Consider the following 22142-nt stretch of genomic DNA (forward strand, 5'->3'; position numbering starts at 1 on the left):
CAGTACCTGCACTCTGAAGGAGTGGTGGAAGTGGGAAGTACAGTGTCTGCACTCTGAATTTAGGGTGAGGATGTTGCTGTTTGGAAGGTCATCTGACAAGACAGTGGTTGAACGAATGACAATTAAAGTGCTTTCTTCTAAGTAGAGTCACCCTATCTTGGCGGGAGACGGCCGGTATGTTAAAAAGTACATAGTGTCCAAGCATACAACAGTAGTATGGCCGTGACGATTGGTAGTGCACTCAGCTCTCACACAGAGGTCCGGGGATCGATCCCTGATAAGTACTCTATTATCGTTACCACTGCAAACATTGATCGCTGAATGGCTTACACTCTTATTAAATAACAGTGCCTCTGTATCTGACTGAACAAGCTTACTGTGTAGGAGAAACCCTTCAACAATAAAGATACCCAACTGCTGCACATGTATCTTACCCATCAACGATGGCTTTGTTGGGTTGTTCTGGGTTAATAACCAGGCCCGTGGCCTGGTGGCAAAAGCTCTCACTTCACACGGTGAGGTTTCCGGGTTCTGTTCCCGGCGAGGGTAGAAACATCGGGCATGTTTCCTTACACCGGTTGTCCATGTTCACCCATCAGTAAAGTTTATTCTCTATAAGGATTACAATGCTGAGTTTACAGAATTTGGTTATTGTGTGGTTTACATGTAGTAAAATAATGATTACAGAGTGTACCACTAGAACACCTAGCATGGCTAGGCATTTCGGGCAGACTTAGTTTAATTCTTAATTTTAAAATATTACAAATTATGAGGTAAGTTGGTATTATGGCTAAGTGACTAAATACTAGTTTGTGAGTTTAGCAATGTGAATGCTTTTGTTTTGGCACAGTACATAGTTTCAGTAATGGAGTATCACAGGATTCATTATTTTAAGATTGAGATTGATATTTCTGTTTATGGTCAAATGGGTGGGTGAGTGTAAGTGTGAACCACCAGGTGGTATTCGTGTAGTTAGTTGACGGGGTGTATCAGGGAGATAAGATGTTTTCTAATGGTAGTTTTGAAGGTGATGAATGTGTCTGCAGTTCTAGAGTTCTCAGGTAGGGTGTTCCAGATTTTAGGGCCTTTGACATACATTGAATTTTTGTAAAGGTTTAGTCGGACACGGGGAATGTCGTAGAGATGTTTGTGTCTGGTGTTATGCCTGTGGGTACCTGGGTGTTAGTGGACTGGTGTGGGTCGCATCCTGAGATAAAATTGGCCTAATTTGCCCGAAATGCTAGGCCTGTACATGTACTTGTAGAAAAAAAAGATATTATTATCATCTTACTTCTCTTCAATTGGTCACTGGCCAGGAGAAAGGTGCTTGTACGTCCCAGTGTTATGTTTGTTGCAGCGGATATCAGAATTGCGACACACTCCGTCCACAAGTGTCATAAGATCAACTTGGGTCAAGAAATCTGCACTTGATTTTGTAGGCAGTAGTAAATATCTGTAGTGGCTCTGAAGGTACATAGATGTCTTAGACTTTGACTTATATAGTGAGAACATTATGTAGATTTAACCTAGGATAATATCAATAAAGTTAGTATGACTTATTTCCACTGGGGTCCTTAGAAAAGTAACACACTCTAAGAGGGCACATGGACACCTATACAAGAAGGCCCCAGGCAGAATGGAACCGTGAACAAAAGAACAAGAAGTGTTCCAGGCTGGGGAAAGGTTGTCCACTGCTTGAAGATGGAACGAGAATGTTCCACATTTAGCCAGGTCAAGGCTAATACCATCGCCAGGTCTGGGTGATGTGCCCACGGACCAGTATGAATCAACAAGAAATGACGGTGGGTCCCGTAGCTTGGTTGGTAGTGTACTCAGTTTACACAGTGAGGTCCGTGATTCGATCTCCAGTACGGGTGGAAACACTGGGGCGTGGAAACACTGGGAAGTAATGTCCTGTTCACCTAGCAGCAAGTACCTGGAAGTTAACCGACTGGTGTGGGACAAAATTAACCTAATTACCCGAAATGCTCTGCATATATAATCTTATGTTCTTATAACAAGGGACTTTCTATACAGTTGTATGTCACTGATGTAAGCTTGGTCTGTATAGGTTGTATCATGTACTCGTAAAAATAAAGATTATTATTATTAAGGTGGAATGTAGATGATGCGACCAGACTCAAAAGGACGAGTAAGAAAACTACCAGAAGGTGAAGAGGTCCGACATGAGTGAAGAGGAATGATTTCACTTAATGCCTAGTAAGGAGGTACTACCTTGTCATAATAGACTGGGAGGGACCCAGTTTCCGGGTCTAACAAAGAGAAAGGTGAATGTTGTATGAGCCCCACTGCAAGAGGGTTAGTGTCTAGAGTCTAGACATTACTTTAGATGTTGCCCAACCTGCTTGTGGAGCAGAGAAAGAAACTCTCAGCACGCAGAATGCTGACGTGATAATCTGGGGTAAAGCCGGCGTTTGAAACGGAAACTTCAAGATGTTGGATACCGTCAAAGTCTCAGATCTATCCGGGCGAAGCCTGGTACGGCCCGAGGAGATTACAGGAGAGTGTTTTCCACTATAACGTCCAGCAGAGAGCACTGATGGCAACCCTTGGCCGTCCACCTGGCAATTACCCATTTCATTTTGTGGAGGGTGAGCTCTAGTTCTTGGTATAGCTGGAAGAGACATGCAGCCAGCCAGGTGGGGTCAACACCCTGAACATAGGAATGGTGTTAAATATCACAAATGACTCCCAGTTGAGTTTTATTATTACAATCACATGGAAACCCCTAATTTGTTGGCGTTCTGCAGCGCCTTGGGAATCGAAGATAATCAAGTTTGATGCAGGAAATGGGGAGAGCAACTCCAGTTTCATGGATCAAAGACACCCCCTTTTGAAGTGCCCAGCTGAGCAGATGTCATAGCTGGTGCAGAGTCTGACATCCTGGAGTATTACCTGGAGTTTACCTGGAGAGAGTTCCGGGGGTCAACGCCCCCGCGGCCCGGTCTGTGACCAGGCCTCCTGGTGGATCAGAGCCTGATCAACCAGGCTGTTGCTGCTGGCTGCACGCAAACCAACGTACGAGCCACAGCCCGGCTGATCCGGAACTGACTTTAGGTGCTTGTCCAGTGCCAGCTTGAAGACTGCCAGGGGTCTGTTGATAATCCCCCTTATGTGTGCTGGGAGGCAGTTGAACAGTCTCGGGCCCCTGACACTTATTGTATGGTCTCTTAACGTGCTAGTGACACCCCTGCTTTTCATTGGGGGGATGGTGCATCGTCTGCCAAGTCTTTTGCTTTCGTAGTGAGTGATTTTCGTGTGCAAGTTCGGTACTAGTCCCTCTAGGATTTTCCAGGTGTATATAATCATGTATCTCTCCCTCCTGCGTTCCAGGGAATACAGGTTTAGGAACCTCAAGCGCTCCCAATAATTGAGGTGTTTTATCTCCGTTATGCGCGCCGTGAAAGTTCTCTGTACATTTTCTAGGTCGGCAATTTCACCTGCCTTGAAAGGTGCTGTTAGTGTGCAGCAATATTCCAGCCTAGATAGAACAAGTGACCTGAAGAGTGTCATCATGGGCTTGGCCTCCCTAGTTTTGAAGGTTCTCATTATCCATCCTGTCATTTTTCTAGCAGATGCGATTGATACAATGTTATGGTCCTTGAAGGTGAGATCCTCCGACATGATCACTCCCAGGTCTTTGACGTTGGTGTTTCGCTCTATTTTGTGGCCAGAATTTGTTTTGTACTCTGAGTTGATGTCTGATACATCCTACCAGGGGGGACTTAAATCAAATAATAAATATTTCGCGAGCCTTTCAAAGTAAATATAAATAATCTGATACAAACGTAGGCATAGAAAAAAAAAACACTGTGTTTACCTGGAGAGAGTTCAGGGGGTCAACGCCCCCACGGCCCGGTCTGTGACCAGGCCTCATGGTGGATCAGGGCCTGATCAACCAGGCTGTTACTGCTGGCTGCACGCAATCCAACGTACGAACCACAGCCCGGCTGGTCAGGTACCGACTTTAGGTACTTGTCCAGTGCCAGCTTGAAGACTGCCAGAGGTCTATTAGTAATATGAAAATTCTAGAGGGATTAGTACCAAACTTGCACATAAAAATCACTCCCTATGAAAGCAAATGACTGCAGGAGATGCAGCATTCCCCCAGTGAAAAGCAGGGGCAAAACGAGTACACTGAGAGACAACACAACAAATATCAAGGACCCATGACTGTTCAACTACCTCCCAGCATACATAAGGGGGGATTACCATTAGACCCCTGGCTGTCTTCAAGAAGGCACTGGACAGGCACGTAAAGTCAGTACCTGACCAGCCGGGATGTGGTTCGTACGTCATTTTGCATGTGGCCACCAGTAATTGTCTGGTTGATCAGATCCTGATCCACCATGAGGCCTGGTCTCAGACCAGGCTGTGGGGGCGTTGACCCCCGAAACTCTCCAGGTATACTCCAGGTATAATAATCCATAACGTCTTCAAGAAATAGGTGAATAGACCAATGTGAATTGGCTATTAAGTGTCTTCTCTCGAGATCACTTGACCTTCCAGCTATACCATGCTCCTTGCTCCTATATAGATTCTTGGTTGACCTACGGCAGCTCATTTATTGAAAAGACTAGTGGCCCAGAATCCTGCAGTTTCATCATCTGAAGTAAAGAAAACCCACCCAAATCTATTCAAAGAAATGTCAGAGAGGACCATATGCCACAGACAGGAAAGACGTCCACCTTCCCTTTTGGCACTCGTCTGTAAAACTGCTGTTATCAAAGCTATGGCTACCAAGAAGGTGGACATTTGTAATAAATAAAAACATTGGGATCTAGAGCAGTAGAAGAATGTGATGTTTATTGATGAGTCCATCTGTAGTTACATCCAAGGCATACCAGAGTGTGTCGCCCCTGTGATAGCAACAGGTGGGATTCCAGGTATATGGAGAATAATACTGAACATTTGGACATCGTTATGGTATGGGTGCTTTCACTGGTGTGAAGGGAAGGGCAGGCATGTTTTTGCCTTCCTAAAAACAAAATGGTGAATGAGATGTAATATACTGAAGTATAAGAGGGCCAAAAATTTCAGTTCGACAATGACGGCTGCCATTTTTTCAAAAGATAATTGCCCAGTTACACATCCAAACTGGCTTGGAAATATCCTAGACTTAAATCCAATAGAAAATGCTTGGCATAAGATGAATGTCATAAAGAAATGACACATTGTTTGAGCCAAAACTGAAGGAGGAGATGATGAAGTGGTCACTATGGATGTTTTTTTTCTTCTCCAGATTCTATGCCCAGGCATGTACAAGAAGTCATCAAAGTCAGTGGGGAGATGACAATATACAGTATTGAAAAATAAAATTATGTGACTCTCTTTATATACGTAGTGTGTATATAGGGATACCTAGCTAATATAGAAAACATTCAGCGTAGAATGACTAAATTAATGCATAGCATTAGAAATCTTCCATATGAAGAAAGATTGAAGACCCTTAAATTACATTCACTTGTTAGACGAAGAATGAGGAGAGACATGATCGAAGTGTATAAGTGGAAGGTGGGTATTAATAAAAGGGATATAAATAAGGTCTTGAGGATATCTCTCCAAGAAAGAACCTGCAATAATGGGTTCAAATTAGACAAGTTTAGATTGAGAAAGGATATAGGAAAGTATTGGGTAGTTGATGAGTGGAACAGTCTGCCTAGTAGGGTTATTGAGGCTAAAACCATGGGTAGTTTCAAATTTAGGTTGGATGAGTGAGAGGGGGGTTGAATTTGAGTGGGACTTGCACTTGAGTTAATAGAATTATCAAAGCTTATTGCTTAGGCAGAATTGAAAATTGGGTTGGGGAAAGAGTCTGTTAATGGGATGGATTGTGAAGGATCTGTCTAGTATGGGCCAACAGGTCTGCTGCAGTGTTCCTCCTTTCTTATGTTCTTATGTTCTAGTAATCCCCCTTACGTATGCTGGGAGGCAGTTGAACAGTCTCGGGCCCCTGACACTTATTGTGTTGTCTCTTAACGTGCTAGTGACACCCCTGCTTTTCATTGGGGGGATGTTGCATCGTCTGCCAAGTCTTTTGCTTTCGTTGTGAGTGATTTTCGTGTGCAAGTTTGGTACTAGTCCCTCTACGATTTTCCAGGTGTATATAATCATGTATCTCTCCCGCCTGCGTTCCAGGGAGCACAGGTTCAGGAACTTTAAGCGCTCCTAGTAACTGAGGTGTTTTATCTCCGTTATGCGCGCCGTGAAGGTTCTCTGTACATTTTCTAGGTCAGCAATTTAACTTGCCTTGAAAGGTGCTGTTAGTGTGCAGCAATATTCCAGCCTAGATAGAACAAGCGACCTGAAGAGTGTCATCATGGGCTTGGCATCCCTAGTTTTGAAGGTTCTCATTATCCATCCCATCATTTTTCTAGCAGATGCGATTGATACAATGTTATGGTCCTTGAAGGTGAGATCCTCCGACATGATCACTCCCAGGTCTTTAATGTTAGTTTTTCGCTCTTTTGTGTGATTGGAATTTGCTTTATACTCTGATGAAGTTTTAATTTCTTCACGTTTACCATATCGGAGTAATTGAAATTTCTCATCGTTGAACTTCATATTGTTTTCTGCAGCCCACTGAAAGATTTGGTTGATGTCCGCCTGGAGCCTTGCAGTGTCTGCAATGGAAGACACTCATGTAGATTCGGGTGTCATCTGCAAAGGAAGACACGGTGCTGTGACTGACATCCTTGTCTATGTCGGATATTAGGTACCTAACAATCTGTTGGTATTTTATACCATTTTAATGTTCTATGTCGGATATGAGGATGAGGAACAAGATGGGAGCGAGTACTGTGCCTTGTGGAACAGAGCTTTTCACCGTAGCTGCCTCGGACTTTACTCTGTTGACGACTACTCTCTGTGTTCTGTTAGTGAGGAAATTATAGATCCATCGACCGACTTTTCCTGTTATTCCTTTAGCACGCATTTTGTGCGCTATTACGCCATGGTCACACTTGTCGAAGGCTTTTGCAAAGTCTGTATGTATTACATCTGCATTCTTTTTGTCTTCTAGTGCATTTAGGACCTTGTCGTAGTGATCCAATAGTTGAGACAGACAGGAGCGACCTGTTCTAAACCCATGTTGCCCTGGGTGCTACTAGTGCTACTATTAGTGCCACTTACTACTAATGCCTCGCAAACACCCGGCTCTGACTTTTGTGTCACTACTTTTTTTCAATTCAATTCAAAGTTTATTCTCTATAAGGATTACAATGCTGAGTTTACAGAAATTTGGTTATTGTTTGGTTTAACATGTAGTAAAATTGAGATTACAGAGTGTACCACTAGAACGCTTAGCATGGCTAGGCATTTCGGGCATACTTAGTTTTATTCTTAAATGTAAAATATTACAAATTATGAGGTAAGTTGGTATTATGGCTAAGTGACTAAATACTATTTTGTGAGTTTAGCAGTGTGAATGCTTTTGTTTTGGCACAGTATATAGTTTCAGTATTGGAGTATCATAGGATTCATTATATTAAGACTGAGATTAATATTTTTGTTTATGGTCAAATGAGTGTGCGAGTGTAAGTGTGAACCACCAGGTGGTATTCGTGAAGTTAGTTGACGGGGTGTATCAGGGAGATAAGATGTTTTCTAATGGTAGTTTTGAAGGTGATGAATGTGTCTGCATTTCTAGAGTTCTCAGGTAGGGTATTCCAGATTTTAGGGCCTTTGACATACATTGAATTTTTGTAAAGGTTTAGTCGGACACGGGGAATGTCGTAGAGATGTTTGTTTCTGGTGTTATGCCTGTGGGTTCTGTCACAACTATCAAGAAAGCGTTTAAGGTCAAGGTTGATATTAGAGTTTAAGGCCCTGTAGATATAGATTGCACAGTAGTAAGTGTGGATGTACTGAACTGGGAGTAAGTTTAGATCTTTGAAGAGTGGGGGGGGGTGTGCTGCCAGGGATGGGATTTAGTGATTATTCTTACTGCAGCTTTTTGTTGGGTTATTATTGGCTTTAGGTGTGTTGCTGCAGTTGATCCCCAAGCACAAATAGCATAGGTGAGGTATGGATAAATAAGCGAGTGGTATAGTGTGAGAAGGGCATTTTGCGGCACGTAGTATCGTATCTTGGAGAGGATCCCAACCGTTTTGGATACTTTTTTGGCTATATGCTGGATATGGGTGCTGAAATTCAGGTTATTGTCAAGGTATAAGCCTAAGAATTTTCCCCCATTATTTCTGGTAATTAGAGTGTTGTCAATCTTAATGTTAATTTGTGCATCTCCTGCTCTGCTACCAAACATAATATAGTAAGTTTTGTCAGTGTTAAGCGTAAGTTTGTTGGCTGTCATCCAAGTCGATATTTTAATCAGCTCCTCATTCACAATGGTGTTAAGGGTGGCAAGATTAGGGTGAGAGATGACATAAGTCGTGTCATCAGCAAAGAGAATGGGTTTTAGGTGTTGGGATACGTTTGGTAGGTCATTGATGTATATGAGGAAGAGCAGGGGACCAAGGACACTTCCCTGCGGAACTCCAGTATCAAGTGGCCGTGTTGCTGATGCTGTGTCTTTAATGGTGACGTACTGATACCTATAATTTCCTCACTAACAGAACACAGAGAGTAGTCGTCAACAGAGTAAAGTCCGAGGCAGCTACGGTGAAAAGCTCTGTTCCACAAGGCACAGTACTAGCTCCCATCTTGTTCCTCATCCTCATATCCGACATAGACAAGGATGTCAGCCACAGCACCGTGTCTTCCTTTGCAGATGACACCCGAATCTGCATGACAGTGTCTTCCATTGCAGACACTGCAAGGCTCCAGGCGGACATCAACCAAATCTTTCAGTGGGCTGCAGAAAACAATATGAAGTTCAACGATGAGAAATTTCAATTACTCAGATATGGTAAACATGAGGAAATTAAATCTTCATCAGAGTACAAAACAAATTCTGGCCACAAAATAGAGCGAAACACCAACGTCAAAGACCTGGGAGTGATTATGTCGGAGGATCTCACCTTCAAGGACCATAACATTGTATCAATCACATCTGCTAGAAAAATGACAGGATGGATAATGAGAACCTTCAAAACTAGGGAGGCCAAGCCCATGATGACACTCTTCAGGTCACTTGTTCTATCTAGGCTGGAATATTGCTGCACTCTAACAGCACCTTTCAAGGCAGGTGAAATTGCCGACCTAGAAAATGTACAGAGAACTTTCACGGCGCGCATAACGGAGATAAAACACCTCAATTACTGGGAGCGCTTGAGGTTTCTAAACCTGTATTCCCTGGAACGCAGGAGGGAGAGATACATGATTATATACACCTGGAAAATCCTAGAGGGACTAGTACCGAACTTGCACACGAAAATCACTCACTACGAAAGCAAAAGACTTGGCAGACGATGCACCATCCCCCCAGTGAAAAGCAGGGGTGTCACTAGCACGTTAAGAGACCATACAATAAGTGTCAGGGGCCCGAGACTGTTCAACTGCCTCCCAGCACACATAAGGGGGATTACCAACAGACCCCTGGCAGTCTTCAAGCTGGCACTGGACAAGCACCTAAAGTCAGTTCCTGATCAGCCTGGCTGTGGCTCGTACGTTGGTTTGCGTGCAGCCAGCAGCAACAGCCTGGTTGATCAGGCGCTGATCCACCAGGAGGCCTGGTCACAGACCGGGCCGCGGGGGCGTTGACCCCCGAAACTCTCTCCAGGTAAACTCCAGGTAATTAGTAATGTAAGATTTGAAATAAGCAAGCGCATGGCCTCTTATACCGTAGTGGTCAAGTTTGTGGAGTAGGATTTCGTGGTTTACTGTGTCTAAAGCTTTTCTTAGGTCAATAAAAATTCCTAGTGGATATTCCTTATTTTCCAGTGCTGTGTAAAGCAGATCTAGCATTTTTATGATTGCATCATTAGTGCTTTTATTTTTCCTGAATCCAAACTGGCAGGGGTTGAGTATTTTTTGAGCCGTTATAAATGAATACAGTCTCCTGTGCACAAGTTTCTCAAAGATTTTGGATAGCAATGGTAAGTTAGATATTGGCCTATAGTTGTTTAAGTCTGTAGGGTCACCACCTTTATGTATTGGTGTAATCCCTTTTTATTTCCACTTCTGCTATTATTGAACTACTTACTACTACTACTATTATTACTACTACTACTACTATTACTACTACTACTACTACTACTACTACTACTACTACTACTGAGGAAATGGTATGGTGATACCGACAAGATGTGGAAAAAGACACTTATGTACAGTTCAGGACATTTATTAAAGGAAACGTTTCGCCACGAGTGGCTTCTTCAGTCCTAATACAGTCCTAATACGTTTTCTTAGTTTTCTCTGTATTAGGACTGAAGAAGCCACTCGTGGCGAAACGTTTCCTCTAATAAATGTCCTGAACTGTACATAAGTGTCTTTTTCCACACTACTACTACTACTACTAATAATAATAATACTAATACTGTATTCACCAGTCACAAGCCTGTAATAATGTTGGTAGAATTACCGACAATATGTAAAGTAAAAGGACACAAGTGCAACTAATGTGACATTTTACTGTGGCAACGTTTCGCTCTCCAGGAGCTTTATCAAGCCTGCAGAGCGAAGCGTTGCCACAATAAAATGTCACATTAGTTACACTTGTGTCCTTTTACTTTACAGTCTCAAGACTGGTGGACTGAACACACTGACTCCAGGCTGAGGGACTGATTATCTCAAACTCCTCCTCCTCCTCTTCCACCTTTCTCTACATTGGACTGAAGAAGCCACTGACTGGCGAAACGCTTCCAGAATAAAGATACCCAAATGTTGCACATGTGTATCATTCATTATTTTAATTAGAGACAGACAGATAGATAGGGAGAGAGAGAAGGCCTGCTGTTAACTTTATTACTACAAGTAAAAGCTACTTTATCCCAGCTTGAGGAACTCCATGGGTTTAATACATTTAGTTTATTGTTTTTGCGAAGGTTTATACGTCAGGTTGCCGAATAATATTTACTTAATAGATTGTGAATGACCTTTGACCTGATGTGTAAACAATATGAAATGTTGTGAGTAATCAATACAGCTGGTGGAGGAGGTGGTGCTGGATTCTCAGCCAATGAGCACGAGTCTTCCAGAGACTCTGGGTTATGATTGGTCGGTTGTGAGGAGTGAGGCTGCAGCAGTGAGTTCCACAACAGTTGGCCACGAGCAGCTGATTCTCCAGCGACCAGATGACAATCTCGGCCCAAAATGGCAGTTTTTTGGTGATTTAGGCGTAGTTAAGGAGATCAGAGGAAACATGGAGGCCTCTGAGGCCTCGGATGGAGGCGTGAAACCCAGTATTGAGGGTGAGTGTCTCTTGCTAAGGGTATTAACACACTGAGGGACTCCTCCTCTGTCACTAACAGGATGTTATATCTGGTATATACGAGTCATGTCTGACCGGTATATATGGGAGTCATGTCTGACCGGTATATATGGGAGTCATGTCTGAGGTGATTCAGTCATCAGTGACACTCGTGTGTGGGTGGCTGGTTCTGCGGGTGCTAAGTGGGTGGAATGCTGTTCACACAGTTGTAACTGCTGTTCACACAGTTGTAACTGCTGTTCACACAGTTGTAACAGCTGTTCACACAGTTGTAACTGCTGTTCACACAGTTGTAACTGCTGTTCACACAGTTTTAACTACTGTTCATACAGTTGTAACTGCTGTTCATATAGTTGTAACTGCTGTTCACACAGTTGTAACTGCTGTTCACACAGTTGTAACTGCTGTTCACACAGTTTTAACTGCTGTTCATACAGTTGTAACTGCTGTTCATACAGTTGTAACTGCTGTTCACACAGTTGTAACTGCTGTTCACACAGTTGTAACTACTGTTCATACAGTTGTAACTGCTGTTCATACAGTTGTAACTGCTGTTCACACAGTTGTAACTGCTGTTCACACAGTTGTAACTGCTGTTCACACAGTTGTAACTGCTGTTCATACAGTTGTAACTGCTGTTCATACAGTTGTAACTGCTGTTCACACAGTTGTAACTACTGTTCATACAGTTGTAACTGCTGTTCACACAGTTGTAACTGCTGTTCACACAGTTGTAACTGCTGTTCACACAGTTGTAACTGCTGTTCACACAGTTGTAACAGCTGTTCACACAGTTGTAACTGCTGTTCACACAGTTGTAACTGCTGTTCACACAGTTGTAACTGCTGTTCACACAGTTGTAACTGCTGTTCACACAGTTTTAACTGCTGTTCACACAGTTGTAACTGCTGTTCACACAGTTGTAACTGCTGTTCACACAGTTGTAACTGCTGTTCACACAGTTGTAACTGCTGTTCATACAGTTGTAACTGCTGTTCACACAGTTGTAACTGCTGTTCACACAGTTGTAACTGCTGTTCACACAGTTGTAACTGCTGTTCACACAGTTGTAACTGCTGTTCACAGTTGTAACTGCTGTTCACACAGTTTTAACTGTTCACACAGTTGTAACTGCTGTTCACACAGTTGTAACTGCTTTTCACACACAATTCTAACTGCTGTTCACACACAGTTGTATCTGCTGTTCACACACAGTTGTAACTGCTGTTCACACACACAGTTGAGCTAATTAGCTGTTTTAACTTTTAAGGTTTAAATATCACAAGAACCCCAATGGAAATAAGTCATTTTGTCTGATTTTTTTTTGGGTTATTCTGGAGGATAATCTACACATATGCTGCTATGTATGATAATTTATGTAACTATTTATATGTACCTCTACCTGAAGAAAAACTTGCTTATGTATCTGAATAAATTTACTTAATAGTGAATATTGTTCATGTTTATTGTTCATGAATATTGTTCATGTTTATTGTTCATGTTTATTATTCATGCATATTGTTCATGTTTATTGTTCATGAATATTGTTCATGTTTATTGTTCGTGTATATTGTTCATGTTTAGTGTTCATGTTTATTATTCATGCATATTGTTCTTTCTGTCTACACTTACTTCTCATCCCCTGGAAAAATATTTTGACATTGACTACATTAATTAATAATGAATGCCTTGTAACTGGCGCTAGATAGTCAGTGTAACGATTCAGAGGTTACCATTGGTAATAAGTCACTTTGAACTTTTTTGTAGGGGTTATCCTGGTGGGTAATTTATACTATGTATGATATTGTACTTGTGTATCTGTACCTAAATAAACTTACTTAGCACACAGATGAGAGCAGCCTCGACCCCCACACTACTCTTCCAGCAACACTGTATTCTCAGTGTTAACGTCAGTGGATAATACTGTATTCTTAGTGTTAACATCAGTGGGTAACATTATATTCTTGGGGTTAACATCAGTGGGTAACATTCTCAGTGTTAACATCAGTGGGTAACATTATATTCTCTGGGTTACCATCAGTGGGTAACACTATATTCTGTGTTAACATCAGTGGGTAAGCCAAGCAGTGTGAGAATAAGCAAATGTGGCTTATTTCCACTGAGATCGTTAAGGACTCCCAAGAAAATAAGTCACTTTATCTGACTTTTTTTTTTATCCTGATGGGTAATATACATTATGTATGATGTTTTTTTTATGTGTACCTGTTCCTAAATAAACTTATTTACTAGGATGCACCTCACAGCTGCCAGCTATATTATCTGTCTACTTAATGCCAGGTTAACGGGCAACAGACATTAGCCTCACCCAGAATTTGAAAGCAGGTCCTTTGGGTTGTGAGCAAAATGTTGTGGTTAATTTATGGACTTTTCAAAAACTTTGGGCTTCTGGAATATTGTAAGTAATATTACAAGAGTTGACCTCCAATATAATATAAAATAAATATTCTTATTCTTGTCTACTAGTAATCGTAATTTAGTTTCAAGGCTGCCTGAAGTGCCTTACATACATAAGGGCTTTCTGTAAAGTAGTTTATACATGTCTGTTACCCTGAATGTATATCATATCATATTCCACTTTAAAACTTGTTTATTTACTAAGTGGAACTCAGGCTTTATTTTGTGTTGCAGTACATAGAACAGTTGTTCATCACCGAATAAGTATTTCTTGTCAAAATTTTTATTTTGGAAGATAGCAGAAATAGTTAATTTTGGTTATGCAGTATGTGAGCAAATGTAAACATGACACTCCAGTACTAATGGTAGACTAAGGTTAGGTTATATTAGGATATTTAAGTTTTGGTTCAGTGGGTTTTGTTAAGTTAGGCTGTGTTTTTTACCATTTACACAAGAAGAATATCTTGACTGTAAAATAAACCTAATTTTGTATAACTCAAGCTACAATTATTAATGGCCAAAATCTACCGAGAAGCAATCTGCTGTTAGTGTTACAGGTGGGCCCTGCTTTACAGCGCTTCACTTTACATCATTTTGCTAATGCAGCGGTTTTCAATTATACCGATTCTTCATTCATTAAGTCTTTCTGCAATAAATATATTTACCACTCGCTATAAGCTAAGGACAAAAATATTTTTTAAGATAAGTAATGTGTGTACTGTATATGCATTTTCTAGGCTTAGCTCTATTGCTCACTTGATGTGATAGTGTAAACATGTTTTCAAGCTTTAAAATGCATTTGAAAGTGGAAAAAATGCTATGTTTCACTGACAGTGAATTTTGCTTTACAGCAGTAACCTGGAACCTAACCTGCTGTATAAGCAGGGCTTGCCTGTACCCAAAAAAGTCTAATAGGTCAGCTTATGTCCATTAAGGTTCTATTTTTTAGGTGCTCCCTTGGTATGCAACTCACAATGTTGACTGACTACATGGATTCACTTTTCTTCTAAGTGAGAGGAGCAACAGGTGTTAGGAGACAAAGTGTGAGTTCCATATGACCTGGCTGTGTGTCTTCATATTCAGTATACGTACTACTATATTGTGTTCTTTATAATACAGTGTTAACATTTGAAGATAGTTTCATTTTGTTTAGGTAAATTTTCAAAATGCTCATTATTTTCTATAATATATTTTACTACAAATACAGATAATTTATTTCTTTTCTGCAGTTTACATGTAGTAAAATATTTTTAGGCAATAAAGAAAGCCATTAGCATGTGGTGCATTTTGGGTAGACTAATCTTAATAAACATGCTATTTGTTGAATTTATAATAACTGTGTGCTAATAGTAACATGTGTTTCAGAGCTACAATCTCATGTGAAGGAACTAGAAGAACGCGAGCGTAAACTCCTGGAAGAGCAAATGCGTCTTGAGGAAGATTTTGGTTACCGTCGAGCCAAGCTAAAGGAACTCTACCTGCAGAAGGAAGGTGTGTATTGTGTAGGAGGATGGGAGTTGTGGCTAAGGTAAGATAAGATTTGTTTGGATTTTTAACCCAGAATAACCTAAGAAAGTCAGTATGTTATCGAGGACTGTCTGTCTTATTTCCATTGGGGTCCTTTAATCTTGTCCCCTAGGATGCGACCCACACCAGTTGACTAACACCCAGGTACCTACTTACTGCTAGGTGAACAGTGACAACAGGTGTAAGGTAACATGCTCAACATTTCCATCCATGTCTGGATTTTAATTGAAAATCTAGGTTAGGTTTTTAGTTAATTTTTTTTTGTTATCAAGAAACCAGCTTTTTTTCCCAGTTGGCACAAAACATAAATGTCTCCATTGTTCAACCCACTTAATGTTGGAGAATTTACAAAATATTTATCCAAGCAACTGAAGTAAATATTAACCTTTTTCATCAGTTAATGGCATTGTTAAAGAACAAAACAGCACAATACCGTGACTGGAACAAGAAACTTATGATGATGTTTTGGTCCAGCCTCGACCATTGACTAGCAACAATTCAGTTATAATTAAAAAGTCAGATTCTGTAAAGGCTGCATGATTATATTTTTTTCCTAGTGTTCTGCTCATCAGGCTGTGGAAAGCTGATGTCACATAATTAGTGCTGGGCAGCATCAATCAGAATATAATGCAATAATTATGTGATGCCAGCTTTCAGCAGCCTGATGAGCAGAGGACTAGTCAAAAAACAGCATAATCATGCAGCCTTTTGGGAGTCTGACTTTTTAATTAAAACTGAATTGTTGGTAGTCAATGGTACAAGTCTGACCGAAACATCGTTGTAGCTTCTTTCTCCTATATGCAAGTTATTTGTGTATGATGGTATTGTTGTTTAAAAATACTAAGTTTGTTGTCCTGTGGTTCACTGGAAGTTATGGAGCAAGTGCTTCAGTGAAGGATAAAAGTTTTTAAGATTAAACCAGACAGTTTCGGCTGAAATGCCAGATCAACCAGGTTTGATAACTATATAGTTCTGCAGAAAGTAATACCATGGTTTGTCATGAAGTCAACAAAGAAGTCACTTCAGGCTGGGCTGCGAGAGCAGTAAACTTTTGAAACTGGTTACAGGTATTTTTGTCACCTGGAAGATAACATTTGCTCAGACTTTTAACCCACAGGAGAAGTGCATTGCCAACCAAGCCATGGACCAGATGTGTTAAAAAAGACACTGAAATTTAGATTTTGCTTCATGTCCATTTATTTGTCCAGTAAAGCATGTTTGATGAATTTAATTCCAATTATTTTTGTTATTGCAGAAGAGCTGAGGTTACAAAGTGAGCAGAACACAGCTGTAGAGACTGAAGTGGAATTACTGCGTGCTCAGGTGAGAGAGTTGCAGGGAGATCTAGAGGAAGCTCGCAGTGCTGTCACCATTGCTCAGTGCACTGCTGAGAATGACATTGCTGTGGAGCAGCGTAAGTGCCAGGAGGAGATTGCCACTGTTCAGCAGCTTATGAAGGGTGAGTTTTGCTCTTGTACATTTGCATGACTCTAACTTACATGGTTGTGGTGGGTGTTAAGTAGTAGTCTGTGTTGCTCTCAGAGCAGGTAATGTAGCTTTCTTGGTTGCTCAGTGTTGTATATATAATGCCCTAGAATGCCTTCTTGCCACAGAAGTTTTCATTCGTGGTAGTTATAATGCTGTAGGTAGTTTTGTATTCCTTAGTTTTTAAAGAGAGCTTGATACTAATCCTGGAGTCCTTGCACTATCTGCAAATTCTGATAATTTTCTATAATAAATTTTGTAATACGTATATTTAATGGTAATTATCTCTTGTTTTTCCGTATTTTCTGGGATATAAGGTGCGTTTTTTCTCCCCAAAATGTCTTGGAATATCAGTCTGTGTCATATATGCTCAAAGTCCGGGTCATGGGTAGGCCTTGGGTTATGCTTTAACAGTTGTTTAGTAACGTTATGTTACAACTGCTTGGAAACATCATGCTAGCAAGCAGCTGACACTCGTGCATTTTACATGCCAGAAAATATGGTACGTAGGATTAGTGTAGAAATAGTATAGAAATAGGCTGGTTACTATTTGGAAAGTGCATGCCACTGATAACACTAGCCTGATGCATCAGGAAGTCCTCAGGGAAGAAGTTTTATAAGTATGTCCTGGTCATGTCTGGTTAAAATACTTCAAGGGTGGAGCATTGATACAGGTGAAGGGCCCTTGCTCCAAGAAATTAGAAGTTCCCTTCCCTTCTTTGGATCAAACCTGACCACATTGCACCCTGTCCCATTCTCCAGGTGCTATATCACACTTAAGGGTTTAGTGGATCTCCATGAATATTATTATTAGATTTAAGAAAAGTGGCTATTAAGAGTTAAAAAGCATAGATGGCTGAAAAGGCATAGATGGCTGAGAAGGCATAGATGGCTGAGAAGACTGATGGCTGAGAAGACATAGATGGCTGAGAGTTTGTCCAGCCACTTTTGTTATCTGAAATTGGGAAAATCTGTTAATGAGAGGTTTTACTGTATTTCTGTTTATCCTCTTTTTGTTGATTGGTATAAAATATGCTATCTGTACAGTAAATACACGTGTTCCTTGATGTATGATATTTTGCCTTTATGATGGTGTAAAAGCAATTGCTCTGGAGATGAAACTTAAGATAATTACCCAGCATAAAGGCTGCAAATCTGTAACTTGTATTAATATATACAGTGGTACCTTGAGTTTTGAACAGCTTCCAACTCAAACAATTATGTAAGTGTATTTTTGTAAGTGCTTTTGTAAGTGTATTTTTGGGGGTCTGAAATGGACTAATCTAATTTACATTATTCCTTATGGGAACAAATTCATTCAGTACTGGAACTCGAACAGCCATCTGGAACGAATTAAGTTCGTAACTCGAGGTACCACTGTATTTACTTTTCAAACTGATGTTAATAAAGTAAAAAAAAATTTAGTTATAGTAATTATTTGTTTATTTACTTATTCAGTAATAGTAGTTATTTATGTACTCATTTAGCATAGCATATTCATATTCGACTTATAATATTTGCGACTTACGATGGGTTCGCCATAATGTGACCCCATCGTAACTCGAGGAGTACCTGTAGTTTCACTTTGGTAGCCTGGTTTACTTTCTAGCAATTTTATTTAAAAGGAGAGATCACAATTTCAAATTAGGAAAAAGAAAATGGAAAGGACAAGCATTTCTTCAGAAATATAGCAGCCAATTAACAGAATGGGTTTGCAGGAGGTGTGTGTGCTAAAACTACTGAAGGTATTAAAAATTAAATTGAAGTTGAAATACCATGAGAATATATCTTCACTTGTACAGTTAGAAATAATTTAAAATTACTCTTGCACTTGCTCTTCACTGGAGAAACCTAATGGAAGCTTTAAATACTAAGGTAGTTTAAAAAACAAAAATCTCTAGTGAAAATTGCTGATAAGTTATCATTTGATAACATGTTAATAGTCCATTATTACTGTGCACCTGGATGATAATTTCTGATAACTTGAGTGTTATCAGAACCTGTTGAAAACTCTTACATATATTGTACAAGAATTATTGATGATAGCCAGTATTGTTAGGGACATTATATAGTTCAGATGGTCATAAAATTGTGTCCACTAGGATTCAAGTTACTAGATGTGTGCCTGACTTGACCTTCTGTGGAAATGATTCCTGGTATGGGATGGAAAAGAGCCTTCGTTTAGTGTGCAGATATTTTGGCATGGGAAGTAAAAATGCCCCAGTATAAGGTGGAAATGTCTTGATATGGGGTGGAAATGTTCCAGTATTAGTTGGAAATGTACAGGTAATGTGTGTGTGTGTATGTATTTGGTACAAGGCAGAAACAAGTCATAGTATGTGGGTAGAATGTCCCTTGTGGAAGCTGCATATCTGAGTGTGATGGTAGGTAAGGAAGAGAATGTTTAGTACTGTAGTGAAGTTTTCATCAAGGAGAGAGGGGAGGGTGCCTTGATGCTGCTTACTGGCTCTTGATGTAAGGAATCTGAGCTTCCTTCCCCTTCCTCAGATCTAATATGATTACCATTCATTCCTCAGGCACTGTATAACCACTGGATGGTTAAGTGCTTCTCTCTGAATATAATGATAATGAGATAGTGAAACTGTCTAGAGGTGGTGAAAGTGACTGCACAGTCAGATGATGTTGATTGCTCTGCAGTCATGCATGAACTGGGTGTCTCAGGACCTGTGAAGTGTCTTACTGATAATAATATTGCCTCTGCTGTGACTGTGGTGACACATTTGTCAAGCCAGGTGTGGTGATGTCAAAGTTCCACAACTGTGGTGATTGTGCTTGTATTGTGGCAACGATGGTGGTGATGTATGTCATGTCAGTGGTGGTAGTGATATAGTAGTGGTACTACTGTGTTTTGGTGAAAACTGTGGTTTTAGCAGTTACACAGTGGTAGTCACAAATGCTGTATTGCATTGGTGATATGTAAGGTGCTGTAATGGTGGTGCCACAGGGTGATTACAAGGTGTGTGACTGCCATACACATTAAAGTCCCCAACATGATGCCATTGCCACCACCAGTACCATACATAGTGCCACTCCTGCCACCATCAGCACTGCCACCCTATGATGGCAAGGACAGTATAAAATACCTACACGATGGTTGAAGACACCAATGCAGTACAAAGTAGTCTTTCTTGGTAACTTATCTCACAGTTCTAGTAGCAGTCCAGAGTCAACCATCAAAACTTTCTCAAGCTTCCTCTTAATGGTGAGATGTGTTTTGTGGTGGTGAGACATGTAGATTATTGTGTTGCTGTAATATGTATAGTACAATACATTTTACTGTGGTGTGTGTACTTATGGTATATATACACTGTAGGGAGGGTTGAATATATAATTTTTTTTTATATAGTTTAGTACATTTACTGTGTTGATCATAGTGGTGATATATGTAGTGTGGTGAATATAGTGATGATGCCTGGTGAATATAGTGATGATGCCTGATGAATATAGTGATGAAGCCTGGTCTCAGACTGAGCCATGGGGGCGTTGACCCCCGAAACCTTCTCCAGGTAAACTCCAGATACATGTACTGTGGTGAATATAGTGGTAATACATGTACTGTGTTGATTATAGTGGTGGTACATGTAGTGTGATGAATATAGTGGTGATACACGTACTGTGGCGAATATGGTAGTGATACACGTACTGTGGTGAATATAGTGGTGATACACGTACTGTGGTGAATATAGTGGTGATACACATACTGTGGTAAATATAGTGGTGATACATGTACTCTGGTGAATATAGTGGTGATACACGTAGTAGTACTGTGTTGAATATAGTAGTGGCACGTGTAGTGTGGTGAATATAGTGATCATACATGTAGTGGGGTGACTATAGTGGTGGTACATCAGCAGTGGTAATTACTGTGGTGGTGGTAGTAGTACATATGCTGCAGTAATGATACACATTGACAACATTGTATCAGGTTTGTTGTGAAGTTAATGGTGATATCTCACATATTCTTACACCAGTGACGCATTTGACAGTTGATATATACATAAGTGTTATATTGTTACAGTGTTAGTGAGTGTTGGCAGTGCGTGAACTCAACCGACCCTAGACCTTGATTAATGTGTATGTGCATGTAAACTCTGGAAAGTAAGACCAAAGATGGAGTTCAGTAATAAAAATGACGAAATTTTGAAGACAATTGCGCGTCGATTTACCAAATTCTTTAATGTGGATGACAGGAGCCCAGGAGGTAGGTCTTTGTATATTTTTGTGGGTGTTGTTGGATGATGTGAGTGTTGTAGTGGGTACTGTGGGATATGGGTGTTGTAGTGGGTATTGTGGGCATTGTGGGATTTACCTGTGATATATCTGTGACCAGTTTCAAGTGTTTTCTGCCTTGGCAACCCAGCCTAGGGCCATGCTTTTCTGATGATTGCTTGATAAGGATTTAGTAGACTGTGTTGTGGAGGGTGTTGTGTAATGATGTGGACTGTGTGATGTGATTGCTGTGGAATGATGTGAGTGTTGTGGGATAACATGGTTACTGTGGAATGATGTGAGTGTTGTGAGATAACATGGTTGCTGTGGAATGATGTGAGTGTTGTGGGATAACATGGTTACTGTGGAATGATGTGAGTGTTGTGAGATAACATGGTTGCTGTGGAATGATGTGAGTGTTGTGGGATAACATGGTTGGTGTGGGATGATGTGAGCATTGTGGGATGACATAGTTGCTGTGGAATGATGTGAGCATTGTGGGATAACATGGTTGCCATGGGATGATGTGAGTGTTGTGGGATGACATGGTTGCTGTGGAATGATGAGTGTTGTGGGATAGCATGGTTGTTGTGGAATGATGTGTGTTATGGGATAACATGGTTGCTGTGGAATGATGTGAGTGTTGTGAGATAACATGGTTGCTGTGGAATGATGTGTGTTGTGGGATAACATGGTTGCCATGGGATGATGTGTGTTGTGGGATGACATGGTTGCTGTGGAATGATGAGTGTTGTGGGATAACATGGTTGCTGTGGAATGATGTGAGTGTTGTGGGATGACATGGTTGCCATGGGATGATGTGGGTGCTGTGTGATGATGCAGGTACCATGGGATGATGTGAGTGTTGTGGGATGACATGGTTGCTGTGGAATGATGAGTGTTGTGGGATAACATGGTTGCTGTGGAATGATGTTAGTGTTGTGGGATAACATGGTTGCTGTGGAATGATGTGAGTGTTGTGGGATGACATGGTTGCCATGGGATGATGTGGGTGCTGTGTGATGATGCGGGTGCCATGGGATGATGTGCTCAAGAGTACTTAAGAGTTAAGGATAAAAACTACAAGCAGGCAGAACTGAGGCATAAGTCAGCAGGAAGCTTGAACACTCTGGGG

At 40.8% G+C, this 22142-nt stretch overlaps 1 protein-coding gene across 5 annotated transcripts in view; it reads left to right on the plus strand.

Moving 5' to 3' along the window:
* Positions 1-11120: 11120 nt before the first annotated feature.
* LOC128684934 (rab GTPase-binding effector protein 1) overlaps positions 11121-22142 on the plus strand; it is a 66269-nt gene continuing 55247 nt past the window's right edge. The window contains exons 1-4 of one of the 5 annotated variants that reach the window (XM_053771297.2): positions 11182-11330; positions 14715-14808; positions 15131-15256; positions 16548-16751. In XM_053771297.2, coding sequence (XP_053627272.1) covers positions 15190-15256; positions 16548-16751 — 271 coding nt within the window. In that variant the 5' untranslated portion in view covers positions 11182-11330; positions 14715-14808; positions 15131-15189. Of the gene's footprint in view, positions 11331-14714; positions 14809-15130; positions 15257-16547; positions 16752-18839; positions 18934-19557; positions 20001-20816; positions 21000-22142 lie in introns of those variants that run through there. The other 4 variants (XM_053771296.2, XM_070099364.1, XM_070099375.1 and 1 more) reach the window with 4 other exon arrangements.

Source organism: Cherax quadricarinatus, chromosome 5 (assembly GCF_038502225.1).
Source record: "Cherax quadricarinatus isolate ZL_2023a chromosome 5, ASM3850222v1, whole genome shotgun sequence".
In the NCBI taxonomy this organism is placed as follows: domain Eukaryota; kingdom Metazoa; phylum Arthropoda; class Malacostraca; order Decapoda; family Parastacidae; genus Cherax; species Cherax quadricarinatus.